Source organism: Oncorhynchus tshawytscha, linkage group LG13 (assembly GCF_018296145.1).
Source record: "Oncorhynchus tshawytscha isolate Ot180627B linkage group LG13, Otsh_v2.0, whole genome shotgun sequence".
Classification (NCBI taxonomy): Eukaryota; Metazoa; Chordata; class Actinopteri; order Salmoniformes; family Salmonidae; genus Oncorhynchus; species Oncorhynchus tshawytscha.
This window is the reverse complement of record NC_056441.1, coordinates 84826572-84850935: the sequence shown is the minus strand read 5'-3', so window position 1 is coordinate 84850935 and position 24364 is coordinate 84826572. Positions and strand designations below refer to the sequence as shown.

Sequence of the window (24364 nt, the reverse complement as noted above, 5' to 3'; positions counted from 1 at the left end):
CTTGAGACATGGATTGTGTATGAAAGATTAGTGGAATCTGTGTGGGTTGCAGGACCGGTAGGATGACTGACAGTGAAGGTGAACAGGTGGTCCTGGGTCAGGTGACAGAGGAATGGATGAGACTGAGGCAGGAATTCCTTTAACCATAAAGTGGTATATTTACTAGTCTGTGCTTCATAACAAAGGAAACAGAATAACATGTATCCAATCAAATTCATATATCACAAAGATCCAATCATAACAATCATTCATTCGTAACATAATTAGGTAATTCATTTCAATAAGAAATCAACAGAAATCATCCTTGAGTCATTTAAGCTCATAACTATTCATCATAATCATGAGAAGACTAATACAAATAATTCAATCAGTGTTCGGTTATTCAATCTATCAACCCCATCAGTTTGATATCAGAATTGATCAGTTCAGCAAACAATGACGTTTCATATTTCACCCTTTCAAGTTTGTCTTCATATGTACATGTAATTTCATGACATATTAACCATATATCGATGGCATAATTGGCCTGTGATGATCTGCAGGGCCCTAATCATTGACCATTTACATTACACAATAGGCTTGAAGCGTGCGCTCCAAGCGGTAATAACTATAATCAATAATTGATTATTTTTTGCCCGCTCTTCCAATGGCAACAGATAGTTCAGATGAAAAGGTAACAGATTCGATGGATTTAGGTGGATTCATGGACGCACATAAGTTCTGGATTAGAAAGCAGAAGAGAAAGCAGCGAGATCGGGCAATGGCGATTTCCTACTTTCAATTATTTTTATGACCTGTCTGACATTTCCACCTGACCTAATAATAGGGCCCCTGGCCCAGCTGAGTAAGTGGCCGTGAATTAAAGGATTCTTCCACCAACTCCATGGGCCTTTTCTACAGCGTGTGTGTGTCATTCAGAGGGTGAATGGGCAAGACAAAAGATTTAAGTGCCTTTGAAAGGGGTATGGTAGTAGGTGCTAGGTTTGTGTCAAGAACTGCAAAGCTGCTGTTTTTTCACACTCAACTGTTTCCCGTGTGTATCAAGAATGGTCCACCACCCAAAGGGCATCCAACCAACTTGACACATCTGTGAGAAGCATTGGAGTCAACATGGGCCAGCATCCCTGTGGAACTCTTTCGATACCTTGTAGAGTCCATGCCCTGATCAATTGAGGCTGTTCTGAAGGGAAGCTGAGGGGGGCAACTCAATATCAGGAATTTGTTCCTAGTGTTTAGTAAACTCTGTGTATCTCGCACTATATTGAAAATGTTGTTTAACAATGTGTATCTTCCACCTCTGCAACCTTTGAGTAGAAACTTGATGCTTGCAAATAAGGAGTTACAAAAAAAATAAAATGTATATTTATTCATCTGGATTTATTGTTGTTACTCTAATTAATTGATGCACTTGGGATACAAAAATATCAAAACCTCATCAAAAATATAAAAAATTAGGGCACAGAGTATTCACATTCTATTAATGGATTTTATTTATTTTTTACTTTGGGGGAAATACTGTATAGAGCCAGCAGGCCAAGAGTACTAGATTGTAAGAGAAGTACTGTTTAGAGCCAGCAGGCCAAGAGGACTAGACTGCAAGTGCCAAGAGGACTATTAGGCCTGGAGTTACCACATCAACCCTTTCTTAGTGTTCCTCTCTGGTCTCAGCCTGGTGTTACCACATCAACCCTTTCTTAGTGTTCCTCTCTGGTCTCAGCCTGGTGTTACCACATCAACCCTTTCTTAGTGTTCCTCTCTGGTCTCAGCCTGGTGTTACCACATCAACCCTTTCTTAGTGTTCCTCTCTGGTCTCAGCCTGGTGTTACCACATCAACCCTTTCTAGTGTTCCTCTCTGGTCTCAGCCTGGTGTTACCACATCAACCCTTTCTAGTGTTCCTCTCTGGTCTCAGCCTGGTGTTACCACATCAACCCTTTCTTGGTGTTCCTCTCTGGTCTCAGCCTGGTGTTACCACATCAACCCTTTCTAGTGTTCCTCTCTGGTCTCAGCCTGGTGTTACCACATCAACCCTTTCTTAGTGTTCCTCTCTGGTCTCAGCCTGGTGTTACCACATCAACCCTTTCTTAGTGTTCCTCTCTGATCTCAGCCTGGTGTTACCACATCAACCCTTTCTAGTGTTCCTCTCTGGTCTCAGCCTGGTGTTACCACATCAACCCTTTCTTAGTGTTCCTCTCTGGTCTCAGCCTGGTGTTACCACATCAACCCTTTCTAGTGTTCCTCTCTGGTCTCAGCCTGGTGTTACCACATCAACCCTTTCTAGTGTTCCTCTCTGGTCTCAGCCTGGTGTTACCACATCAACCCTTTCTTAGTGTTCCTCTCTGGTCTCAGCCTGGTGTTACCACATCAACCCTTTCTAGTGTTCCTCTCTGGTCTCACTAAGTCTCAGCAGACTGGAGGACTAAAGGATAATACTAGAGGATAAGATGGTGAATATCTCCACAGGGACAGTGTACTTCCCAGGAGAGCTGACGTTTTCAGGGACAAAGGAGCCTCACACTGCACAGAAGAATAGCATGTTGAAGGGGGGTGAGCTTGGCCTCATCAAAGGTGTCAGGGAGGTGTTTGCGTCCCAGGAAGGCTAGGAGGAGACAGAGCGAGACCAGCAGGCTGACGTAGCCCAGTGCCAGTTAGAACCCATCTACACATGTCCTCAGGGTAGTACTAGGTTTGTCATTTCCGGTCACAACTTGCAGACTTGTTTACATGCTGCTGCGCGTTTTGTTGCCAACCTTACTTTGCTACCTGACAACTTTACGGTTTTAACTTATTTTACCATTTATATTTTTAGTTTTTCCCTCACTCAACCTTTTTTTATTTAAACTTTTTCACTCCGGACGTTTTATCTGGATATGGTTCGTCAGGACTTCCAACAGCCGAAGCTAAGTAGTAACATTAACATGATGCATTCTAATTGCAGTCGCTGTACTCATTATATACAGGAGAATGATCGGCTTACGGCGAGGATAGCGGCGAGGATAGCTGCGAGGATAGCTGTGTTGCAAGCCCAGCTTCAGACGCAATCGTTAGGCAAGGGTAATTTCAATGTAGGAAATGATGAAACAGCGTCTGTGCCACCAGTAAGTACAGATAGTAACGTTAGTATAAATCCCCTCGCACGGTCCCCGCAGCCAGACAACTTTCTCATGGCTTCTGGAGGGAAATGCGGTTGTCCCCATGAAGCAGCGAGTCGGAGTCAGAGACCGAGCATTCTCTGGTCTCTACTCCTCCCGTTACGGGTCTGAGACTCCAAAGGCTCCCACCATTAGCTCTGACAAATTGAAAACCCTAGTCATTGGAGACTCCATTACCCGCAGTATTAGACTTAAAACGAATCATCCAGTGATCATACACTGTTTACCAGGGGGCAGGGCTACCAACGTTAAGGCTAATCTGAAGATGGTGCTGGCTAAGGCTAAAACTGGCGAGTGTAGAGAGTATAGAGATATTGTTATCCACGTCGGCACCAACGATGTTAGGATGAAACAGTCAGAGGTCACCAAGCGCAACATAGCTTCCGTGTGTAAATCAGCTAGAAAGATGTGTTGCATCGAGTAATTGTCTCTGGCCCCCTCCCAGTCAGGGGAAGTGATGAGCTCTACAGCAGAGTCTCACAACTCAATCGCTGGTTGAAAACTGTTTTCTGCCCCTCCCAAAAGATAGCATTTGTAGATAATTGGGATTTGTAGATTCTGGGACGCATCCACAAACAGGACCAAGCCTGGCCTGTTGAGGAGTGACAGACTCCATCCTAGCTGGAGGGGTGCTCTCATCTTATCTACAAACATAGACAGGGCTCTAACTCCCCTAGCTCCACAATGAAATAGGGTGCAGGCCAGGCAGCAGGCTGTTAGCCAGCCTGCCAGCTTAGTGGAGTCTGCCACTAGCACAGTCAGTGTAGTCAGCTCAGCTATCCCCATTGAGACCGTGTCTGTGCCTCGACCTAGGTTGGGCAAAACTAAACATGGCTGTGTTCGCCTTAGCAATCTCACTGGAATAAAGACCTCCTCCATTCCTGCCATTATTGAAAGAGATCGTGATACCTCACATCTCAAAATAGGGCTACTTAAGTCTTATTTGCGGAAAGTTTAATTCAGATAAGGAAAACAGAATAATAAATGTTGCTTAAATGGAAACATCACCCTATTCGACACCACCACTTCTATTACAATATCTCAATTATTCTCACTTTCACAAATGCAATGTTTTACACACACGCACAGCAGATGTAAAAACAACATATATTGTAACTATTCTCATTCCTGTGATTGCCCTCCTGTCCACACGATTGCGCTGTCTTCTATCTGCAGCTGTTGGCTGAGGGAGGGCAGAGCCATCATAGCTTACTACCTTCTGGAACTGTATATATCCACTGCTGACCTTCTGCCAGTTAATAACATCATAGAAAGGAAGGGGCTTCCCGTTGTCATCAAACTGATTGGTGAGATTTAGCCTCTTCAGGTGTTGTAAGAGCTGATGGAAAACTGATTGCTGAGATTCAGCCTCCTCCGTTGGTGTTACATCTGATGGGAAAAGAGAGGGAGTTATGCAGTACCAACACTTAACATAGAGGGACGATTAAATATGACTAGAAATAGATTAATAATCGTATTTACACACGCATGCACACAACCCCAAACACACATCGTTCCTATCAGTGTAAAATAGGTGCTGGTGTTACACTTCTCCTGAGCAATGGTATACTGCAGGTAGCCTAGGGGTTAGAGTGTTGGGCCAGTAACCGATAGGTTGCTGGAATGAATCCCTGAGCTGACAAGGTAGAAATCTGTCGTTCTGCCCCTGACCAAGGCAGTTAAACGCACATGTCGTTGCCGGAGACTCCGGACCGTGGATCGTCGCCGGAGGCTCCAGACCATGGATCGTTGCCGGAGGAACCAGACCGTGGATTGTCGCCGGGGACTCCGGACTGGGAACCCTCGTAGGAGGCTCCGGACTGGGAACCCTTGCTGGAGGCTCTGGACTGCCTACCGTCGCTGGAGGCTCTGGACTACTGACCGTCACTGGAGACCTGGTTCGTGAAGCTGGCACAGGATGTACCGGACTGGGGAGACACACAGGAGGCCTGGTGCTTGGAGCTGGCACAGGACGTACCGGGCTGGGGAGATGCACAGGAGGCCTGGAGTGTGGAGCCGGCACAGGACGTACCGGAGGCCGCACTAGAGGTCTGGAGCGTAGAGCTGTCACATCGTGTCCTGGACAGATGACAACCTTCGCACAGCAAGTGCAGGGAGCTGGCACAGGACGTACCGGGCTGTGGAGGCGCACTGGAGACACGGTGCGTAGAACCAGCACACATTGTACCGGAATGATAACACGCTCCTCAAAGCGAGTGCAGAGAGCTGGCACAGGACGTGCAGGGCTGGGGAGGCGTACTGGAGACCTGGCGCGTGGGGCCGGGAACAGTCTACACCAAATAGCACACTCCTCAGGACCAGAATGGAGAGCTGTCTCAGGTGGCATTAAACTGAGGACACGCTCCTTAGGTCGAATGTCGTGCCTCATGCACCAACACAACAGCACTCTCATAACTCTCTCCTCCAATTTCCCCATCAACTCCTTAACTGTCTCTGACTCACTCCCTTCACTCCCCTCCAAGTTCACCTTCCTCTCGCAGAATGGCTCTGGTTCACCCCTCGGCTCCGCCGACCACCCCGTGTGAACTGGCTATGGTTCGCACCTCGGCTCCGCCAACCAATCCGTGTGCCCCCTCCAAAACGTTTTTTTGAGGCTGCTTCTCGGGCTTCCGTCGTGGCCGCGAACCCCGGTGTCGTTGTTGTTGCTCCTTCGCTGCCTCCGCCTGCTTCCATGGCAGGCTTCTGTCTCCTGCCATGATTTCGTCCTACGTCCAGGATGTCCTCCACTCCTGGCTTTCCTCCCAGGCCCAGGATCCCTGCTCCTCCTGGGCACACTGCTTGGTCCGTGGGTGGTGGAACCTTCTGTCACGCTCGTCTGACTGAATGGACCAAGGCGCAGCGTACTTAGAGTTCCACATGTTTAATAAATATGCAACTCACCAAAAACAATACAGGAGAAAATGAAATGTGACGTTATGGGCTACTCACAGGCAGCTACACAAAAACAAGATCCCACAAATAGCAGGTGGGAAAAGGCTGCCTAAATATGATCCCCAATCAGAGACAACGATAGACAGCTGCCTCTGATTGGGAAGCATACCAGGCCAACAAAGAAATAGAAAACATATATTGCCCACCCTAGTCACACCCTGACCTAACCAAATAGAGAATTAAAAGGATCTCTAAGGTCAGGGTGTGACAATTTTTCTTACAATGGACTGATGAACATCAATGCTTTTAGAGATACTTTTGTAACCCTTTCCAGCAATAATGTGTGTGCTATTAGTGGAAGCACACTGTGTTTGTCTATTGTTGTGACATTTTTTGACCAATTTATGCAGAAATCCAGACAATTCCAATGTGTTCACATACTTGTGTTGATGTGTTGAAAAATTTAACACAAACATTATTATAATCTCGCACCATTTAATTAGAAAATGTTCCTCAACAATTTGCATTGTAAGGAGGCGATTATTTAACTACGGTTTAGTAAACTGAAAAATACATGAACACATAAATGTGCACTTAACTCATTGCTTTTGCAATATGAAAATGTCGCCCATAGTCTCTGTTATGTTGTATAAAACTTTCTCGTCTTTCTTGACACCTGGAACATGTCGCTGGGCGCAGTCTGCAGGAACGAGGGGTAGGAGAGTTTGTCCGTCACAGGCACCGGTGGCAAAGTAACTCACCTGGAGGAACTCACCTGGAGAAACTCACCTGGAGAAACTCACCTGGAATAACTCACCTGGAGAAACTCACCTGGAGAAACTCACCTGGAGGAACTCACCTGGAGGAACTCACCTGGAAGAACGCACCTGGAGGAACTCACCTGGAGGAATGCACCTGGAGGAACCCACCTGGAGTAGTCTCACCTGGAGAAACTCACCTGGAGGAACTCACCTGGAGGAACTCACCTAGAGGAATGCACCTGGAGGAACTCACCTGGGGTAGTCTCACCTGGAGAAACTCACCTGGAGGAACTCACCTGGAGGAACTTGGTGGAACTCACCTGGAGGCACTTGGTGGAACTCACCTGGAGGAACTCACCTGGAGGAACGCACCTAGAGGAACTCACCTGGAGGAACTCACCTGGAGGAACGCACCTGGAGGATCTCACCTGGAGGAATGCACCTGGAGGAACGCACCTGGAGGAACACACCTGGAGGAACTCACCTGGAGGAACTCACCTGGAGGAACTCACCTGGAGGAACTCACCTGGAGAAACTCACCTGGAATAACTCACCTGGAGGAATGCACCTGGAGGAACTCACCTGGAGAAACTCACCTGGAGAAACTCACCTGGAGGAACTCACCTGGAGGAACTCACCTGGAGGAACGCACCTGGAGGAACTCACCTGGAGGAACTCACCTAGAGGAATGCACCTGGAGGAACTCACCTGGGGTAGTCTCACATGGAGAAACTCACCTGGAGGAACTCACCTGGAGGAACTCACCTGGAGGAACTTGGTGGAATTCACCTGGAGGCACTTGGTCGAACTCACCTGGAGGAACTCACCTGGAGGAACGCACCTAGAGGAACTCACCTGGAGGAACTCACCTGGAGGAACGCACCTGGAGGATCTCACCTGGAGGAATGCACCTGGAGGAACGCACCTGGAGGAACACACCTGGAGGAACTCACCTGGAGGAACTCACCTGGAGGAACGCACCTGGTGGAACTCACCTGGAGGAACTCACCTGGAGGAACTCACCTGGAGGAACGCACCTGGAGGATCTCACCTGGAGGAACACACCTAGAGGAACTCACCTGGAGGAACTCACCTGGAGGAACGCACCTGGAGGATCTCACCTGGAGGAATGCACCTGGAGGAACGCACCTGGAGGAACGCACCTGCAGGAACACAGACAATAAGTTACAGGAAAAAGTGGCAGGCATGTCTGACTGAGAGGTACAGGTGGCAATGTAAAAACCACTCTTTCTCTTTCTTTCTATCTTTCTATCTCTCTCTCTTTCTTTTTTTCTCTCTCTCAAACTCAATTCAATTTCAATTCAAAACAATTCAATTTAAGGGCTTTATTGGAATGGGAAACATATGTTTACATTGCCAAAGCAAGTGAAATAGATGATAAACAATAGAGCCATGTACAGTAAACATTACTCTCACAAAAGTTCCAAAAGAATAAAGACATTTCAGATGTCATGTTATGTGTAAGTAGTTAAAGTACAAAAGGGAAACAAAGAAACAAAAATATAGGTTGATGATGTTTGTTCTTCACAGGTTGCCCTTTTTTCTGGCAACAAGTCACAAATATTGCTGATGACACTATGGTATTTCACCCAATAGATATGGGAGTTTGTCAAAATTGGATTTGTTTTTGAATTCTTTGTGGTTCTGTGTAATCTAAGGGAAATATGTGTCTCTAATATAGTCATACTGTGACAATATTGCTCCGTCGGGTGGAGGTGTAGGGAGGCCACCTCTCCCATCTTTCCTTCGTCTTATCACCTGATCCATGGCGGTCTCCAGCCGGTGTAACACTGCCGTGTGGTGTTGAACGCGCTCCTCCATAGATGTTGGGAGTTTGCCAGCTCCTGCTGGCTCCATCGGAGCTGGTTAAGGATTCTGTGACGATATTGAGTTTGGAGGTAGGTGAAGGAGTCAGGTGCAGGATTCTGTGATGATATTGAGTTTGGAGGTAGGTGAAGGAGTCAGGTGCAGGATTCTGTGATGATATTGAGTTTGGAGGTAGGTGAAGGAGTCAGGTGCAGGATTCTGTGAGTTTGATATGAAGGAGTCAGGTGAGTTTGGAGGAGTTTGGAGGTGAAGGAGTCAGGTGCAGGATTCTGTGACGATATTGAGTTTGGAGGTAGGTGAAGGAGTCAGGTGCAGGATTCTGTGACGATATTGAGTTTGGAGGTAGGTGAAGGAGTCAGGTGCAGGATTCTGTGACAATATTGCGTTTGGAGGTAGGTGAAGGAGTCAGGTGCAGGATTCTGTGACGATATTGCGTTTGGATGTACGTGAAGGAGTCAGGTGCAGGATTCTGTGACGATATTGCGTTTGGAGGTAGGTGAAGGAGTCAGGTGCTGGATTCTGTGACAATATTGCATTTGGAGGTAGGTGAAGGAGTCAGGTGCAGGATTCTGTGACGATATTGAGTTTGGAGGTAGGTGAAGGAGTCAGGTGCAGGAGAGCAGAGATGTCCGAGATGCGTCATTTTAAATGGGAAAGTCCACCAAATACAGGTAAGGCACAAGACAATAATCAAACGCCCTCGACAACAGAGAAACACGTTAATTACAAAAGGAGGAACAAACAAAGCTCCTAAATTTATACACACTCGGTATAAATGCGTGAAAGAGAAATGGCACAACCTAACCGAGCAACATCACAATAAAATAATCCCACACAAACCTAGGCAGGCAACAGAGTAAATTATACACACAGAAATTAAGGCAAATGAAACCAGGTGTGAAAGAACCAAAGACAAAACAAACAGAAAAGGAAAAAGGGATCGGTGATGGCTAGTAGGCTGGCGACGCCGAACGCCAAACGCCGAGCACTGCCCGAACAGGGAGAGGAACTATCTTCGGTGGAAGTCATGACACATACATTGGGCTGGAGGTTTCCGCCTAATTTTTTGGGCATTGTGCACATAGCCTGTCTTCTCTTGAGAGCCAGGTCTGCCTAAGGCTGCCTCTCTCAATAGCAAGGCTATCCTCACTGAGTCTGCACATAGTCAAAGCTTTCCTTACATTTGGGTCGGTCACGGTGGTCAGGTATTTTGTCACTGTGTACTCTCTGTTTAGAGCCAAAAAGCTTTCTAGTTTGTAACCCCAGGACCAGCTTGCTTAGGGGACTCCTTTCCAGGTACATCTCTCTGTGGGTGATGGCTTTGTTATGGAAGGTTTGGGAATCACTTCCTTTTAGGTGGTTGCAGAATTTAACGGTTCTTTTTGGGATTTTGATAATTAGTGGGTGTCGGCCTAATTCTGCTCTGCATGCATTATTTGGTGTTTTACGTTTTACACAGAGGATATTGTTTGCAGAATTCTGCATGCAGTCTCAATTTGGTGTTCATCCCATTTTGTGAATTCTTGGTTGGTGAGCGGACCCCAAACCTCACAACCATAAAGAGCGTTTAGGTGTTTAGGCCAAGGTGTGTGTAATTTTTTGTGGGAAGAAATGTGCGTGTGTTTTGCCTATTTTTTGCCTATTTTCACCACACACTTGTTGTCTGTGTGCATGGTTTACATTCATGTCATGTGTTTTTCCCCCAAAAGCACTTTCAATCAATTTGTATAGCGGACCCTCATGCCGAACTTAGTCAAAGGCTTTTTTGAAGTCAGCAAAAGCATGAAAAGACTTTGCCTTTGTTTTGGATTGTTTGTTTGTCAATTAGGGTTTGCAGGGTGAATACGTGTTCTGTCGTACGACAATTTGGTAAAAAGCCAATTTGGAATTTTCTCAGTACAATGTTTTCACTGAAGAAATGTACAAGTGGAGGAGGCCAGGCACCCACGCATGCTCTTCTCCACCCTCTCCTCTATGTTCTCCTCAGTCCTCCTCCCAGTGACCATGGATAGCACCCCTCTCAGGCTGGTTTGGATGTGGCCACAGCTGTCCAGGATTCTGTAGCCCAGCCTCACACCTGGCAGTAAAGTTGAGTTACGGTTAATCTCATCCACCGCAAACACCATGGTCATCATCCAACGGAAGATTCTGTGGTCAAAACTACAGAGGGAGGTGGAGAGATAGGTAAAGAACAGCAGGAAAACTGAATGGAAATATATTCATTCCGTGCTCTAGGAGAGAAAATAACATTCAGTCACAATAATTGTTGCTAAATCATGATTTCTAACATTACCATACACTCACTCACCAAAAGGCAAAAAAATAGGCCAGAGTGGTGAAATAATTTAAATGTAACATTAACACTGAAGTGATGAATGTGCAGATGATGATGTGCCAGTGGGGATACTGGGGTGCAAAATAGCAACAAAAAAAGAACAATATGGGGATGAGTTGAGTGTGCTATTTACAGATGGGCTGTGTACACGTACAGTGATCGGTAAGCTGCTCTGACAGCTGATACTTAAAGTTAGTGTGGGAGATATAAGTATCCAGCTTCAGTGATGTTTGCAATTCGATCCAGTCATTGGCAGCAGAGAACTGGAAGGAAAGGTGGCCAAAGGAGGTGTTGGCTTTGGGGATGACCAGTGAAATATACCTGCTGGAGCACGTGCTACGGGTGGGTGCTGCTATAGAGACCAGTGAGCTGAGGTAAGGCGAGGCTTTACCTCGCAAAGACTTATAGATGGCCTGGAGCCAGTGGGTTTGGCGATGAATATGTAACAAGGGCCAGCCAACGAGTGCATACAGGTCGCAGTGGTGGGTAGTATATGGGGCTTTGGTGATGAAACGGATGGCACTGTGATAGACTACATCCAATTTGCTGAGTAGAGTGTTGGAGGCTATTTTGTAAATGAAATCGCCGAAGTCAAGGATCGGTAGGATAGTCAGTTTTATGAGGGTACTCTATGTTTGGCAACATGAGTGAAGGATGCTTTGTTGCGAAATAGGAAGCCGATTCTAGATTTGATTTTGGATTGGAGATGCTTAATGTGAGTCTGGAAGAAGAGTTTACACTCTAACCAGACACCTAGGTATTTGTAGTTGTCCATATATTCTAAGTCAGAACCTTCCAGAGTAGTGATGCTTGGAGGGTGGGCAGGTGCGGACAGCAAACAGTAGCAGAGGGGGGAATCCCAATGACTGTTTCCGCATTGTGGACAAAGCCAAGGACTAGTGTGTGTGACCTGCCAGGTGTGTGACCTGCAAGTGGCCAAAGGGGGTATAGACTTAGAGTGGGTGAGAAGGTGAGAATATTTGTGGTTTATGCTAGAGAGGAGGCTTGTGTGATGTATCTCAGACAGTTAGTTGAGCTGCCTTATTGAGGTCATCACACCGGCTTTACTGTATAAATCTGTTACGTTCGTCATAAGGAGGAGACCAAGGCGCAGCGTGATAAGCGTACATTCTATTTTCTTAAACGGATGCAACACTGAACAAAACTATACAAAATAACAAAACGAAATTTGAAGCAATATGACTAGTGCGAAACAGGCAGCTAAACATAGAATAATAACCCACAAAACCAACATGGAAAATGGCAACCTAAATAGGATCCCCAATCAGAGACAACGATAAACAGCTGCCTCTGATTGGGAACCAATTCCAGCCACCATAGACCTACATATACCTAGACATACTAAAACCTAATAGATATCCAAAAACCCTAGACAAGATAAAAACACCTAGACAATACAAAAACTAAACCAACCACCCTTGTCACACCCTGACCTAACCAAAAATAATAAAGAAAACAAAGATAACTAAGGTCAGGGCGTGACAAAATCAGATGATTGACAGCAGGACAGGCCAATCACTAGGACCCACACAGAAGTAGAGCAGTGCCTGATGATTTTCATGACACTAAATACTGAACTGTAGGAAATTACAGAGTTAAATAATATCAAATTGTATGAATATGAAGCCCACTAACAATGTAAGGGGTGAGAAGATAATCCATTCATAGAATTTAATGCTCTGTTGCTCTTCCTACGTTCTGTACATCTGCATTGTGCAATGATATGACAGTAAACTCTTTGTAGTGAGAGAGAGTTACAGAGAGTTTGTGACATGATGACGGTGCAGACAGACTGTGTTGCCAACGGATAGGGTGTTCAGCAGCACTGCTTCCAGTACAGATCAGAGAAAAGGAAATTGAACACATGGAGGTGTGTGTGTGTGTGTGTGTGTGTGTGTGTGTGTGTGTGTGTGTGTGTGTGTGTGTGTGTGTGTGTGTGTGTGTGTGTGTGTGTGTGTGTGTGTGTGTGTGTGTGTGTGTGTGTGTGTGTCCACAGAGGAGCTCAATAAAAATGTGTGGGGCTCAGTGGCCAGGTGTGTGACCTGCAAGTGACATGTTGCATGAAGAGGGAGAGGGAGAGGGAGAGGGAGAGGGGGAGAGGGAGAGGGAGAGGGAGAGGGAGAGGGAGAGGGAGAGAGAGAGAGGGGAGAGGGAGAGGGAGAGGGAGAGGGAGAGGGGGAGGGAGAGGGAGAGGGAGAGGGAGGGGAGAGGGAGAGGGAGAGGGAGAGGGAGAGGGAGAGGGAGAGGGGAGGGGGAGGGAGAAAAACAGTTCACCTACAGGACACATGGTGGAATAACTTGGAGGTGTGTAATAGTTTTTTCAATTAAATTCAACGGGTTTTAATGGCATTGGGATCATATGACCACATTGCCAAAGCAAGTGAAATAGATAATAAACAAAAGTGAAATAAAAAATCTGACATTAAACTCACAAAAGTTCCAGAGGAAAATTGACATTTCAAATGTCATATTATGTCTATATACAGTGTTGTAAACATTTGCTAATAGTTAAAGTACAAAAGGGAAAATAAATAAACATGAATAAGTATTTAGAATGGTATTTGTTCTTCACTGGTTTCCCTTTTTGGGTGGCAACAGTTCACATATCGTCTTTCTCTGACACTCCCACGTCTCATCTCCTACCTGTGACTTTGCCCCCCTCCCCCCTAACTCCCCTCCCTTACCAGCCAACCCCTGCCTCCCCTATCCCTGCAATCTCTCCACCATGCCCCCCCAACACTACACTATAAAAGAGAGAGTAAGCAAGAGAGAGAAGGGGAGAGACAGAGGACAGCTATGAGGGTCAGGCAGTATATTAAACTTTACCTATCTATAGTCATGATACTGAACTCCTCATCTCTGAGCCTTCTATTGAACTACTCCTCTGCCTCGTCCACGTCCTCATCCTGTCGTCTGCGGGAGCATTTCAGTCTGAATGGGATGTACCAGACGGGTGATGTGATTCTGGGAGGTCTGTTTGAGGTCCACTACTTCACTGTGTTCCCTGAGCTGACTTTCACATCAGAACCCCAGCAGCTCTACTGTGAGGGGTGAGTATTCATCTACTGGACTGGACTGGATGTGTGTCTGCACCTCTCCTAAAAAGGACAGATAGACATCCCTACTAAAAGAAGCCTCACTATGATCTGTGTTAACCAACCCTGGTGCCGGAGACCTACTGGGTTCTTGTTACATTGGTGAATAGTACATTGCGGTTTCAAAATATCTGTGAATAAATTGTGTGTATTCCATTGTTTTCTAAGCAAATTTCCCTTTATAAAGACTAACCTATTTTATTATCTATCCTTGACTTGTTTTTTCCTCTCAACCCCTTAAGACAGCACTCTCTCACACACACTCCTTAAGAGGCGCACAGGGTTCAACACCTCTAGAGCGATGTAAAACATTTACAAATTGATTGAATGTTCCTTTTCTCTGTCAGTTTTGACAGTTTTGGTTTCCAGCAGGCCCAGACTATGGCGTTTGCTGTAGATGAGATCAACAGAAACCCTGACCTTCTGCCAAACATCAAGCTCGGATACCAGCTCTACGACAACTGCCTGAAGCTGGGAGTATCGTTCCGTGCTGCCATGTCATTGGCCAGTGGGACAGAGGAAGAGTTCCTATTGGATGACACTTGTTCTGGGTCACCCCCGGTGCTAGGGATTGTGGGAGACCCAGGGTCCACACACTCCATCGCCATCTCCAGTGTCCTAGGGCTATTCCGGGTTCCCATGGTAAATCAGAAAGAATAGAAAGATGACATCATTATTGGAAATGTCCTTCTTGTTTTCCAAAAGCCCACTTTGAGTGAGAAACAGCATGTTTAGGTCTTAAATGTGTCGTAGGCGTGAAACCTTTCGATTATATTAATTCATTGAAGAATAACAAAATAATCATTGTATATTTCTCTCCCTCAGGTGAGTCATTACGCCACGTGTTCCTGTCTGAGCGACCGGGGAAAATACCCATCCTTCTTCAGAACTATCCCCAGTGATTCCTTCCAGGTCTGTCTCTAGAAGGCTACAATGACAAGATTACACAGTGAACCGTCAGCTCCCATGTATACTCACTATACACTTCATACTGTGTAATGGCATTACAATTTAAAAAAAATGTTAAATCATTTTTTTAAAAAGATTAGGTAAGGTTAAATAAAAGGTGACAAAAATAATGTATGTAGTTTGTTGATCTCTCTATACTCTCCAGTCTCTGTCATAACATCAGTAATGTCTAATCTCTGTTGATGTGATCTCAGGTGCGAGCCATGATCCAGATCCTACGTCGGTTGGGTTGGACCTGGGTGGGACTGGTGTTCAGTGACGATGACTACGGATTTCACGCTGCCCGGTCCTTCCACTCAAGCCTGGCCGAGTCAGGGGGCTGTGTGGCCTATTCCCAGGTCCTGCCCAAAGACAACCGCCCCACAGAGCTGCAGAGGATCGTGGGAGAGATCAAGAGCTCCTCTGCTCGTGTGGTGGTGGTGTTCTCCAATGAGGCCTACCTGCTCCCTCTGGTGGATGAGGTTCAGAGATTATTTGATCTTGACAGTTGATCTAAAATAACTCTTACAATACATTCACATTTTAGTATCAGAGACTCTAATCCAGAGAGATTTACACTTCATAATAACAATATTAGTAATACCATTTAGCAGATGCTTTTATCCAAAGCCACTTACAGTCAGTGATGTGTGCATATATTTTACGTATCGGTGTCCCTGGACAGTTAGTGCATCCATCTTATTAAGATATCTAGCGGGCCAACCACATATCGCAATCATAGTAAGTATGTTTTTTCCTCGATAAAGTATCTGCAAATTCATTCTAAAGCCCTAATTACAGCCCTAACAGCCATAACAGCCATAACAGCTGTAGGATGTTACTCTCACAAACAACAGTGTATAAAAGTGTTACAGCGTATTACCATTGGGGTGGTCTGATTATAAAGTATAAAACCTGTTTTACAAGGTGGTGGTGCAGAATGTGAAGGGTCTCCAGTGGATCGCCAGTGAAGCCTGGACCTCCTCCTCTGTGTTTCACACCCCCCGTCTCATGCCCTACCTGGGGGGTACCCTGGGTATCGCCATCCGTCGTGGAGAGATACCCGGCCTCAGGGACTTCCTGCTTAGCATCCGCCCCAACGACCAACCTGACAATAACCCTGGAAACAACATGGTGAAGTAGTTGTCTTTTAACTCCAACCATTTATTTAATTACTTTATACATTATATTTAAAACATTTAAAGGGATACTTTACCTATAAATTCTACAATATAGAAGAAAAAAACTAGTGTTCCTCAATAACATTTCCTTCTCTGTTCTGATAAGGTGAGACAGTTCTGGGAGGCTGTGTTTGGGTGTAGGTTGGAGCCCCCAGCAGGTTGGGTGGAGGCTGGGGGTGATATATGTACAGGTCAGGAGGACCTGAGGGATGTGGAGACCAACTATGGGGATGTGTCTGAGCTCAGGCCGGAGTATAACGTGTATAAGGCAGTGTACGCCCTGGCCCATGCCCTGCATGACCTACTGCAGTGTGTGCCAGGGAGAGGACCTTTCAGTGGGAACCGCTGTGCCAGCCTACAGAGACTGGAGCACTGGCAGGTGGGATACATTCACACACACGCACACGCACACACACACACACACACACGAATGCAGATGTACACTTTGCCAACTGTTTACTTCTATTTCCTGTTTTCTTAGTCAAGGTTCCTTGACTTCATACTGTCATTTGTCTACATAATCTCCTCCTCTTTCCTCTCTTCCGTCTGTTCCCTCCATCCCTCCATCCCCCTCCTCTGACCAGCTGGTCTATTACCTGGAGAGGGTTAACTTCACCACAGGGTTTGGCGATCGCGTTTCTTTTGATGACAACGGGGACGCCTTGGCCATCTATGACATCATGAACTGGGCGTGGCTCCAGGACGGGAGCGTGCAGGTGGAGAATGTGGGTGTGATCGACGAATCAGCCCCCGCAGGACAAGAGCTCACACTGGACGAGGACAGAATTTTCTGGAACTTTGAGTCAAAAAAGGTTATATATGAATGATACAGTTATATAGCATATTTCACTACTGCAACAGAAACAGTGTAAAGATTTACCAGTGGAGGGCAAAGAATCATTAAATATGGGTGTGTAAATATGGATGTGTTAATATGGGTGTATAAAAGTCTGATGTTCTCCCTCTTTGGACGTCATTGTAAATAAGAATTTGTTCTTTAACTGACTTGGCTATTTAAATAAAGGTTAAATTCCCCCTCACCTTCGTCCTTATAGCCTCCACGATCAGTATGCAGTGAGAGCTGTCCCCCAGGCACCCGTGTAGCCAGGAAGAAGGGGGAGCCTGTCTGCTGCTTCGACTGCATCTCCTGTGCTGAGGGAGAGGTCAGCAACACCACAGGTCAGTGAAATTAATATCATTTAAAGAATTTAAGTGTGGTTTCGGGCTGTAGAAAATGTTGTCCACAATTGCTTTTTCTGTCTCTCTGTCAGACTCGGCCGAGTGCTCGAGATGTCCAGAGGACTTCTGGTCCAGCCCGGAGCGAGACCTCTGCATCCCTAAGGGGGTTGAGTTCCTCTCCTACCAGGAATCCTTGGGCATCTCCTTGATGACCGCCTCGTTGCTAGGAGCCCTCATCTGTGCAGTGGTCCTCGGAATCTTCACCCGCTATCGGAACACACCTGTTGTCAAGGCCAACAACTCTGAGCTGAGCTTCCTGCTTCTGCTTTCACTCAAACTCTGCTTCCTGTGCTCGCTGCTGTTCATTGGCCGGCCCCGGCTGTGGACGTGTCAGCTGAGGCATGCAGCATTTGGTATCAGCTTTGTTCTCTGTGTCTCCTGTATACTGGTGAAGACAATGGTGGTGCTGGCTGTGTTTAGGACCTCTAAGCCCGGGGGCAATGCCAGCCTGAAGTGGTTTGGTGCTGGGCAGCAGAGAGGAACAGTCCTGGTTCTCACCTCATTCCAGGCTGCTATCTGCACAGCCTGGCTGGTTTCAGCCTCTCCAACTCCACACAAAAACACGCGCTACCATATTGATAAGATTGTATATGAGTGTGTGGTGGGGTCGGTAGCAGGGTTCGGAGCGTTGTTAGGCTACATCGGCCTCCTGGCGTTCCTTAGCTTCCTCTTGGCTTTCCTGGCTAGGAATCTTCCAGACAACTTCAACGAGGCCAAGTTCATCACCTTCAGCATGCTGATCTTCTGTGCTGTGTGGATCTCTTTCGTCCCTGCCTACATCAGCTCTCCTGGGAAGTATGCAGACGCTGTGGAGATATTCGCCATCTTAGCATCCAGCTTTGGCCTCCTGGTGGCTCTGTTCGGCCCAAAGTGTTACATCATCCTGCTGAGGCCAGAGAGGAACACCAAGAAGGCTCTGATGGGCCGGGCCACAACCAAGACATAGGGAGAGTCTTCATTCAATTTCTTTGATTCTTCATGTCCTCTCTCCTCACCTTCCTCTCAAAACCCATTAGATGAGAAGGTTTGGAGGGGTGGGATATCTAACCTTCTCATTCATTGGGTTTTGAAAAGGAGACAGAGGAGAGAGGACACGAGGAATTACAGAAATTACATTGAGATTCTCCCATAGGCTCAATACCATAACAGCAGTTTACAGTGGATTCCTCTTCTCGTCTTCTTCACGTCCTCTACGCTGATCTGAAATATGAACACTAGGTGGGGGTACTATGCCTGCTAGGGATTTGCTTCACACTCTGTAATGCAAAGAAAGGAAAGGAGACATGTATAGTAACAGAGTTTGATGGTCTCAAATAGTTTGAAGTAGCTCCTTTTAGTTTCCACTTCTGTTTGAACTTTGGTGGCTATAAATCAAATCAAATCAAATAGATTTTATTGTTTTGTTAACACTCTAGTGATGTGTAGTAGCATGTTATTGATTATAATTTAACGTTCTGTAAGATGTTGCGTAAATATTAATCACATAATAAATTATTTATTTTAGTAGGATTTTGATTTATTTAATTTGTCTGTGTGTGTGGCTTTAATCTTCTAAGGTATAGGTTATCCCCGATGAGTGGGTTTCTGCATCGAATGGCTTTAATCTTCTAAGGTATAGGTTATCCCCGATGAGTGGGTTTCTGCATCGAATGGCTTTCGATTGTATCATCACATCGTGTGGAACAGCATAACATACCTGTTCCTTCTAAAGGATTCTGCTGCCACACTCATTCACCCAATAATTAATTATTCATTTATGCAAATGTTCATTTAATAAAACATTCAGACTTGAAAGGAGTTGCTTGTATGTGTTTTTATTGAACCGTTGAAATTTACAAAGATATTTTTATTAAAATGTCAGGAAACTGTCATATGGAAAAAGAGAAATACCTCATAAAATGTGAAAGGAATGAACAACATGTTTCATTAACGGTATCTAATTTAATTGATTTGTTTTCAGAACTGAATTTCAGGGAAGCTCCCCCTAGTAGGTGTGTCCAAACTTTTGACTCAAATTCAAATCTTAGATTCAGCTATTAAGGACTACCAGAACCCACTGGATTCTCCAATTACATGTACTGAACTATAGGACAAAATACAATCCCTAACACCCCAAAAAAGCCTTTGGGGTTGGTGTTTTCCTAAATGAAATGATAAAATATACAAACCACAAATTTCAATTGGCTATACTTAAACTCTTTAACATTGTCCTGTCCTCTAGCTCATTCCCCAATATTTGGAACCAAGGACTGATCACCCCAATCCAAGAAAGTGGAAACAAATTTGACCCCAATAACTACCTTGGGATATGCGTCAACAGCAACCTTTGTAAAATCCTCTGCATTATCATAAACAGCAGACTCGTACATATCCTACATAAGGGAAGCCGATGGCATTACCCGTATGGTTAATAATGAGGATCTACATTTTGCAAATGTAAGGTCGATTAGTAGACATCCGCAAGTGTTATTAAAATAGGCCAATGGACTCAGGTCGTGCCCCAGTGCTGGGTCTTCCGGGAAGGCAAAACCCCCCTGAAATGGATAAAAATGAATGGGAACATTTTGGCAGTGTACGAAACATATACACATTGGCAAATACCACTCAATTCGACGCCAATTCATTCAAACCATATTGAAAATGGCATATGGCAAATGACAAGTGTCATACAGCAAAAATCTAAAGGAGGGTGAGCGCGCTCCACCGTTACTACTGCCCCCTGTTAATACTGTCCCCTGCTGAGTGTAGGGGGCAGTATTTTGATGTTTGGATGAAAAACTTACCCAAATGAAACTACCTATTTCTCAGGCGAAGAATCTAGAATATGCATATAATTGTCAGATTAGGATAGAAAACACTCTAAAGTTTCCAAAACTGTCAAAATATTGTCTGTGAGTATAACAGTACTGATATTGCAGGCAAAAACCTGAGGAAAATCCAACCCGGAAGTGCTGTTTTACCTGAAAGCTCTCTGTTCCATTGCCTGCCTTCGCTCTATTTAAAGGGATATCAACCAGATTCCTTTCATATGGTTTCCCCATGGTGTGAACAGTCTTTAGACATAGTTTCAGGCTTTTATTTTGAAAAATGAGCAAGAAAGATCACACCGCCTCATTGTATGGCTGGTTGCCAGCAGCGTTTTGCATGCGCAACAGCTTGGAGCAGACATTTTCTCTCTCTCTCCTGTTGAAGAAGCTACAGTCCCGGTTGAAATATTATTGATTATATATTGTAAAAACAACCTGAGGATTGATTATAAAAAAACGTTTGACATGTTTCTACGAACTTTACGTATACTATTTGGAATTTTCATCTGACCGGTCATGACCGCTCGAGCCTGTGGATTTCTGAACATAACGGGTCAACGAAATGGGGGTATTTTGGATATAAAAATAATATTTATGGAACAAAAGGAACATTTATTGTGTAACTGGGAGTCCCGTGAGTGCAAACATCCGAAGATCATCAAAGGTAAGCAATTCATCCGTGACCAATCTACTTGGCTGCTAGCTGTTTATAATGTTTTGTCTGCGGAGAGAGATGTCCTTACATAAATACTTGTTATGCTTTCGCCGAAAAAGACAGACTGTCTGAGCAAAATTCGGCGCTGACCTGCCTAGAGATTTGGGAGAGAACGGAGAGTACGTCTCAAGGTCTAATGTCTGTCGGCTGGGTAGTGAGACTCTATGTGCGTAGGATACCTTCTGTTAGTGTGAATGTGTGTGCGTAGCAGGACATTGTGTGCTAATGTTAGTGTGAATATGTGTGCGTATGGTTGTATAAAATGAATTGTTTTGTATTCTTGACTTTACAACGTTCCCGTGAATAAACCTTATTGACTATTTTAGCCTCTAGTTTGATTGAATTGGTTTATGAACATTGAGAACATAATTCTCTTAACAGAAGGGTATCACCGTTTACACCCCACAGCATCACAGTTTGCACCCAGAGGGGAGAACATCACAGTTTACACCCCTCAGGGGAGAACATCACAGTTTACACCTACAGGGAAGAACATCACAGTTTACACCCCTCAGGGGAGAACATCACAGTTTACACCCATTGGGAAGAACATCACAGTTTACACCCATAGGGAAGAACATCACAGTTTACACCCCTCAGGGGAGAACATCACAGTTTACACCCATTGGGAAGAACATCACAGTTTACACCCATCAGGGAAGAACATCACAGTTTACACCCCTCAGGGGAGAACATCACAGTTTACACCCATTGGGAAGAACATCACAGTTTACACCCCTCAGGGGAGAACATCACAGTTTACACCCATAGGGAAGAACATCACAGTTTACACCCCTCAGGGGAGAACATCACAGTTTACACCCATTGGGAAGAACATCACAGTTTACACCCCACACGGAAGAACATCACAAGGAAATACCTAATACAAACTAGATCTAACAGCTTTCATTGACACACTAAAGGGTTATGGAGGCAGGCCAACAGCAAACAAACACACACACACCTCCAAAAAATGACAAGCCAAACCAAAAATCTCTACAGGATGGGTGCCCCTAATCCTGGACTGTTGTTGCTAATGTGCGCTAATGTAACTAGAATGACATTATATATAACAGACAACTTTCCAGGACAAAGACATATCTGACATGGGCAGAAAGCTTAAATTCTTGTTAATCTAACAGTAGTGTACAATTTACAGTAGCTATTACAGTGAGAAAATACCATGCTATTGTTTGAGGAGAGTGCACAACAACAAAACACTTTTATCATAGAAACTGGTTTGATACATTCACCTCTGAAGGTAAATAATGTACTTACATTCAGTAATCTTGCTCTGACTTGTCATCCTGAGGGTCCCAGAGATACAATGTAGCATCATTTTATTCATTAAAATCCATTTTTATGTTCAAAAGAAGGATCTGGGTTCTACAGTTTGACCCCACTGCTGTCTCTGGCTCCACACCCACCCCGCCCGGCCATCTAGATTTGTGAAAGTTAGTGTATAAACGAATGATCCGTCATGTATGACATTTCTGGGAGTGTGTAAACTAAAACATATATATTACCATAGCAATTTGTATGTTCTCTATAGTTAAGTACTTGAACAAGTATCAATTGACCAATTCGGCAGATTTTGGCAAACACCTGGCAGACTTACTACAACATATTGTGCAGTAATGTAATTCTTCACTGGATTCGTCTGAAACGTTGTACACACACTGGTGCCATCTGGTGGCCAACATCTAAATTACACCTATACTACTATCTGAAAGTATGGCCTTTCTCTTGCATTTCAAATATGTATGTTTTTCTTTGTAATATATTTTACCAGATCTAATGTGTTATATTCTCATAAATTCATTTCATTTTTCCACAAACTTAAAAGTGTTTCCTTTCAAATGGTAACAAGAATTTGAATATTTAAACACTTATGAAGGATTGTACGCTTTTTTCAATTTTCTCCTATAATGGCATACCCAAATCTATCTGCCTGTAGTTCAGGACCTGATGCACGGATATGTAAACTGCATATTCACTCGCCTGCTTAAGCCGGTAGCACCAATGTGCAGGAAGAAACACCATTCACCTGATGTCGTTGCCAGCCTGCAGTACCCGGGAAACCACAACGAGTCGCTCCAGCACGATGAGCCAAGTAAAGACTCCCCCGGGCCAAACAGTCCCCTAACACGGGCGATGCAGGGCCTATTTTCCATGCCCTATCTGCCCTATGGGATTCCCAGTCACGGCCCGTCGTGACACAGCCTGGGATCAAATCCGGGACTGTAGTAATGCCACAAGCACTGCAATCCAGTGCCTTAGACCACTGCACCACTCAGGAGGCCTGTACACACCTTTTTTATTCATATATTGTACGTAACGTCCAAACACACATTTCATTCACACTATATTTAACATTGCATGATCTAATATTTGTATATGTCTTATTTCCATGTTGTTGATGTTGCGTGTATTGTTATCTATTACTGCACTGTTGGAACATAAGCATTTCATTACATCTACAATAACATTTTGCAAAATATGTGTACACAACCAACCAATCAAATGAGATTTTATTTGGATTTGTGTGTGTGTGTCTCTTGATTCATCACATCCTCATTATTAACCTGGAGCTAATGAACCCTTAACAGACACCAAGCAATAAACTGGAACATCTGTGAAGGAGGGAGGGAGGGAGGGAGGGGAGGGAGGGAGGGAGGGAGGGAGGGAGGGAGGGAGGGAGGGAGGGAGGGAGGGAGGGAGGGAGGGAGGGGGAGGGAGGGAGGGAGGGAGGGAGGGAGGGAGGGAGGGAGGGAGGGAGGGAAGTTAGAGGCAGAGAGAGAGGGAGAGAGGGGGAGATTGAGAGGGGGAGAGGGAGAAAAACAGCTCACCTACAGGACACATGGTAGAATAACTTGGAGTTGTGTAATAGTTCTTTCAATTAAATTCAAAAGGTTTTATTGGCATTGGGATCATATGACCACATTGCCATAGCAAGTGAAATATATAATAAACAAAAGTGAAATAAAAAATCTGACATAAACTTACAAAAGTTTCAAAGGAACAGAGACATTTCAAATGTCATATTATGTCTCTATACAGTGTTGTAACGATGTGCCAATACTTAAAGCACAAAAGGGAAAATAAATAAACATGAATATGTGTTGTATTTAGAATGGTATTTGTTCTTCCCTGGTTGCACTTTTCGTGTGGCAACAGTTCACATATCGTCTTTCTCTGACACTCCCACGTCTCAACTCCTACCTGCAACTCTGACCCCCCGACTCCCCTCCCCTAACAACCCTCCTCCTGCCTCCCCTACCCCTGCAACCCCACTAAACGCCATATAGTGTCAACCTCCAATGACACTATAAAAGAGAGGTAAAGAGAGTAAGAAAGAGAGAGAGGGGGAG

General features: G+C 45.0%; 1 protein-coding gene across 1 annotated transcript; it reads left to right on the top strand.

Moving 5' to 3' along the window:
- The first annotated feature begins 13846 nt into the window (after positions 1-13846).
- On the top strand, positions 13847-18417 carry LOC112265730 (extracellular calcium-sensing receptor-like). Its single transcript, XM_024443288.2, has 9 exons — positions 13847-14058; positions 14451-14745; positions 14929-15015; positions 15267-15533; positions 15979-16185; positions 16339-16611; positions 16817-17044; positions 17288-17411; positions 17504-18417. Exons 1-9 carry the CDS (start codon positions 13847-13849, stop codon positions 18415-18417), a joined length of 2607 nt encoding a protein of 868 aa, XP_024299056.2.
- Positions 18418-24364: the final 5947 nt, after the last annotated feature.

Bases quoted from the DNA above. Each gene is read 5' to 3' on its own strand.
- LOC112265730 (XM_024443288.2), top strand. From the start codon at position 13,847: ATGATACTGAACTCCTCATCTCTGAGCCTTCTATTGAACTACTCCTCT. The intron at 16,186-16,338 runs GTGAAGTAGTTG...TGTTCTGATAAG, and splicing joins ATAACCCTGGAAACAACATG to GTGAGACAGTTCTGGGAGGC. The intron at 16,612-16,816 runs GTGGGATACATT...TCCTCTGACCAG, and splicing joins AGAGACTGGAGCACTGGCAG to CTGGTCTATTACCTGGAGAG.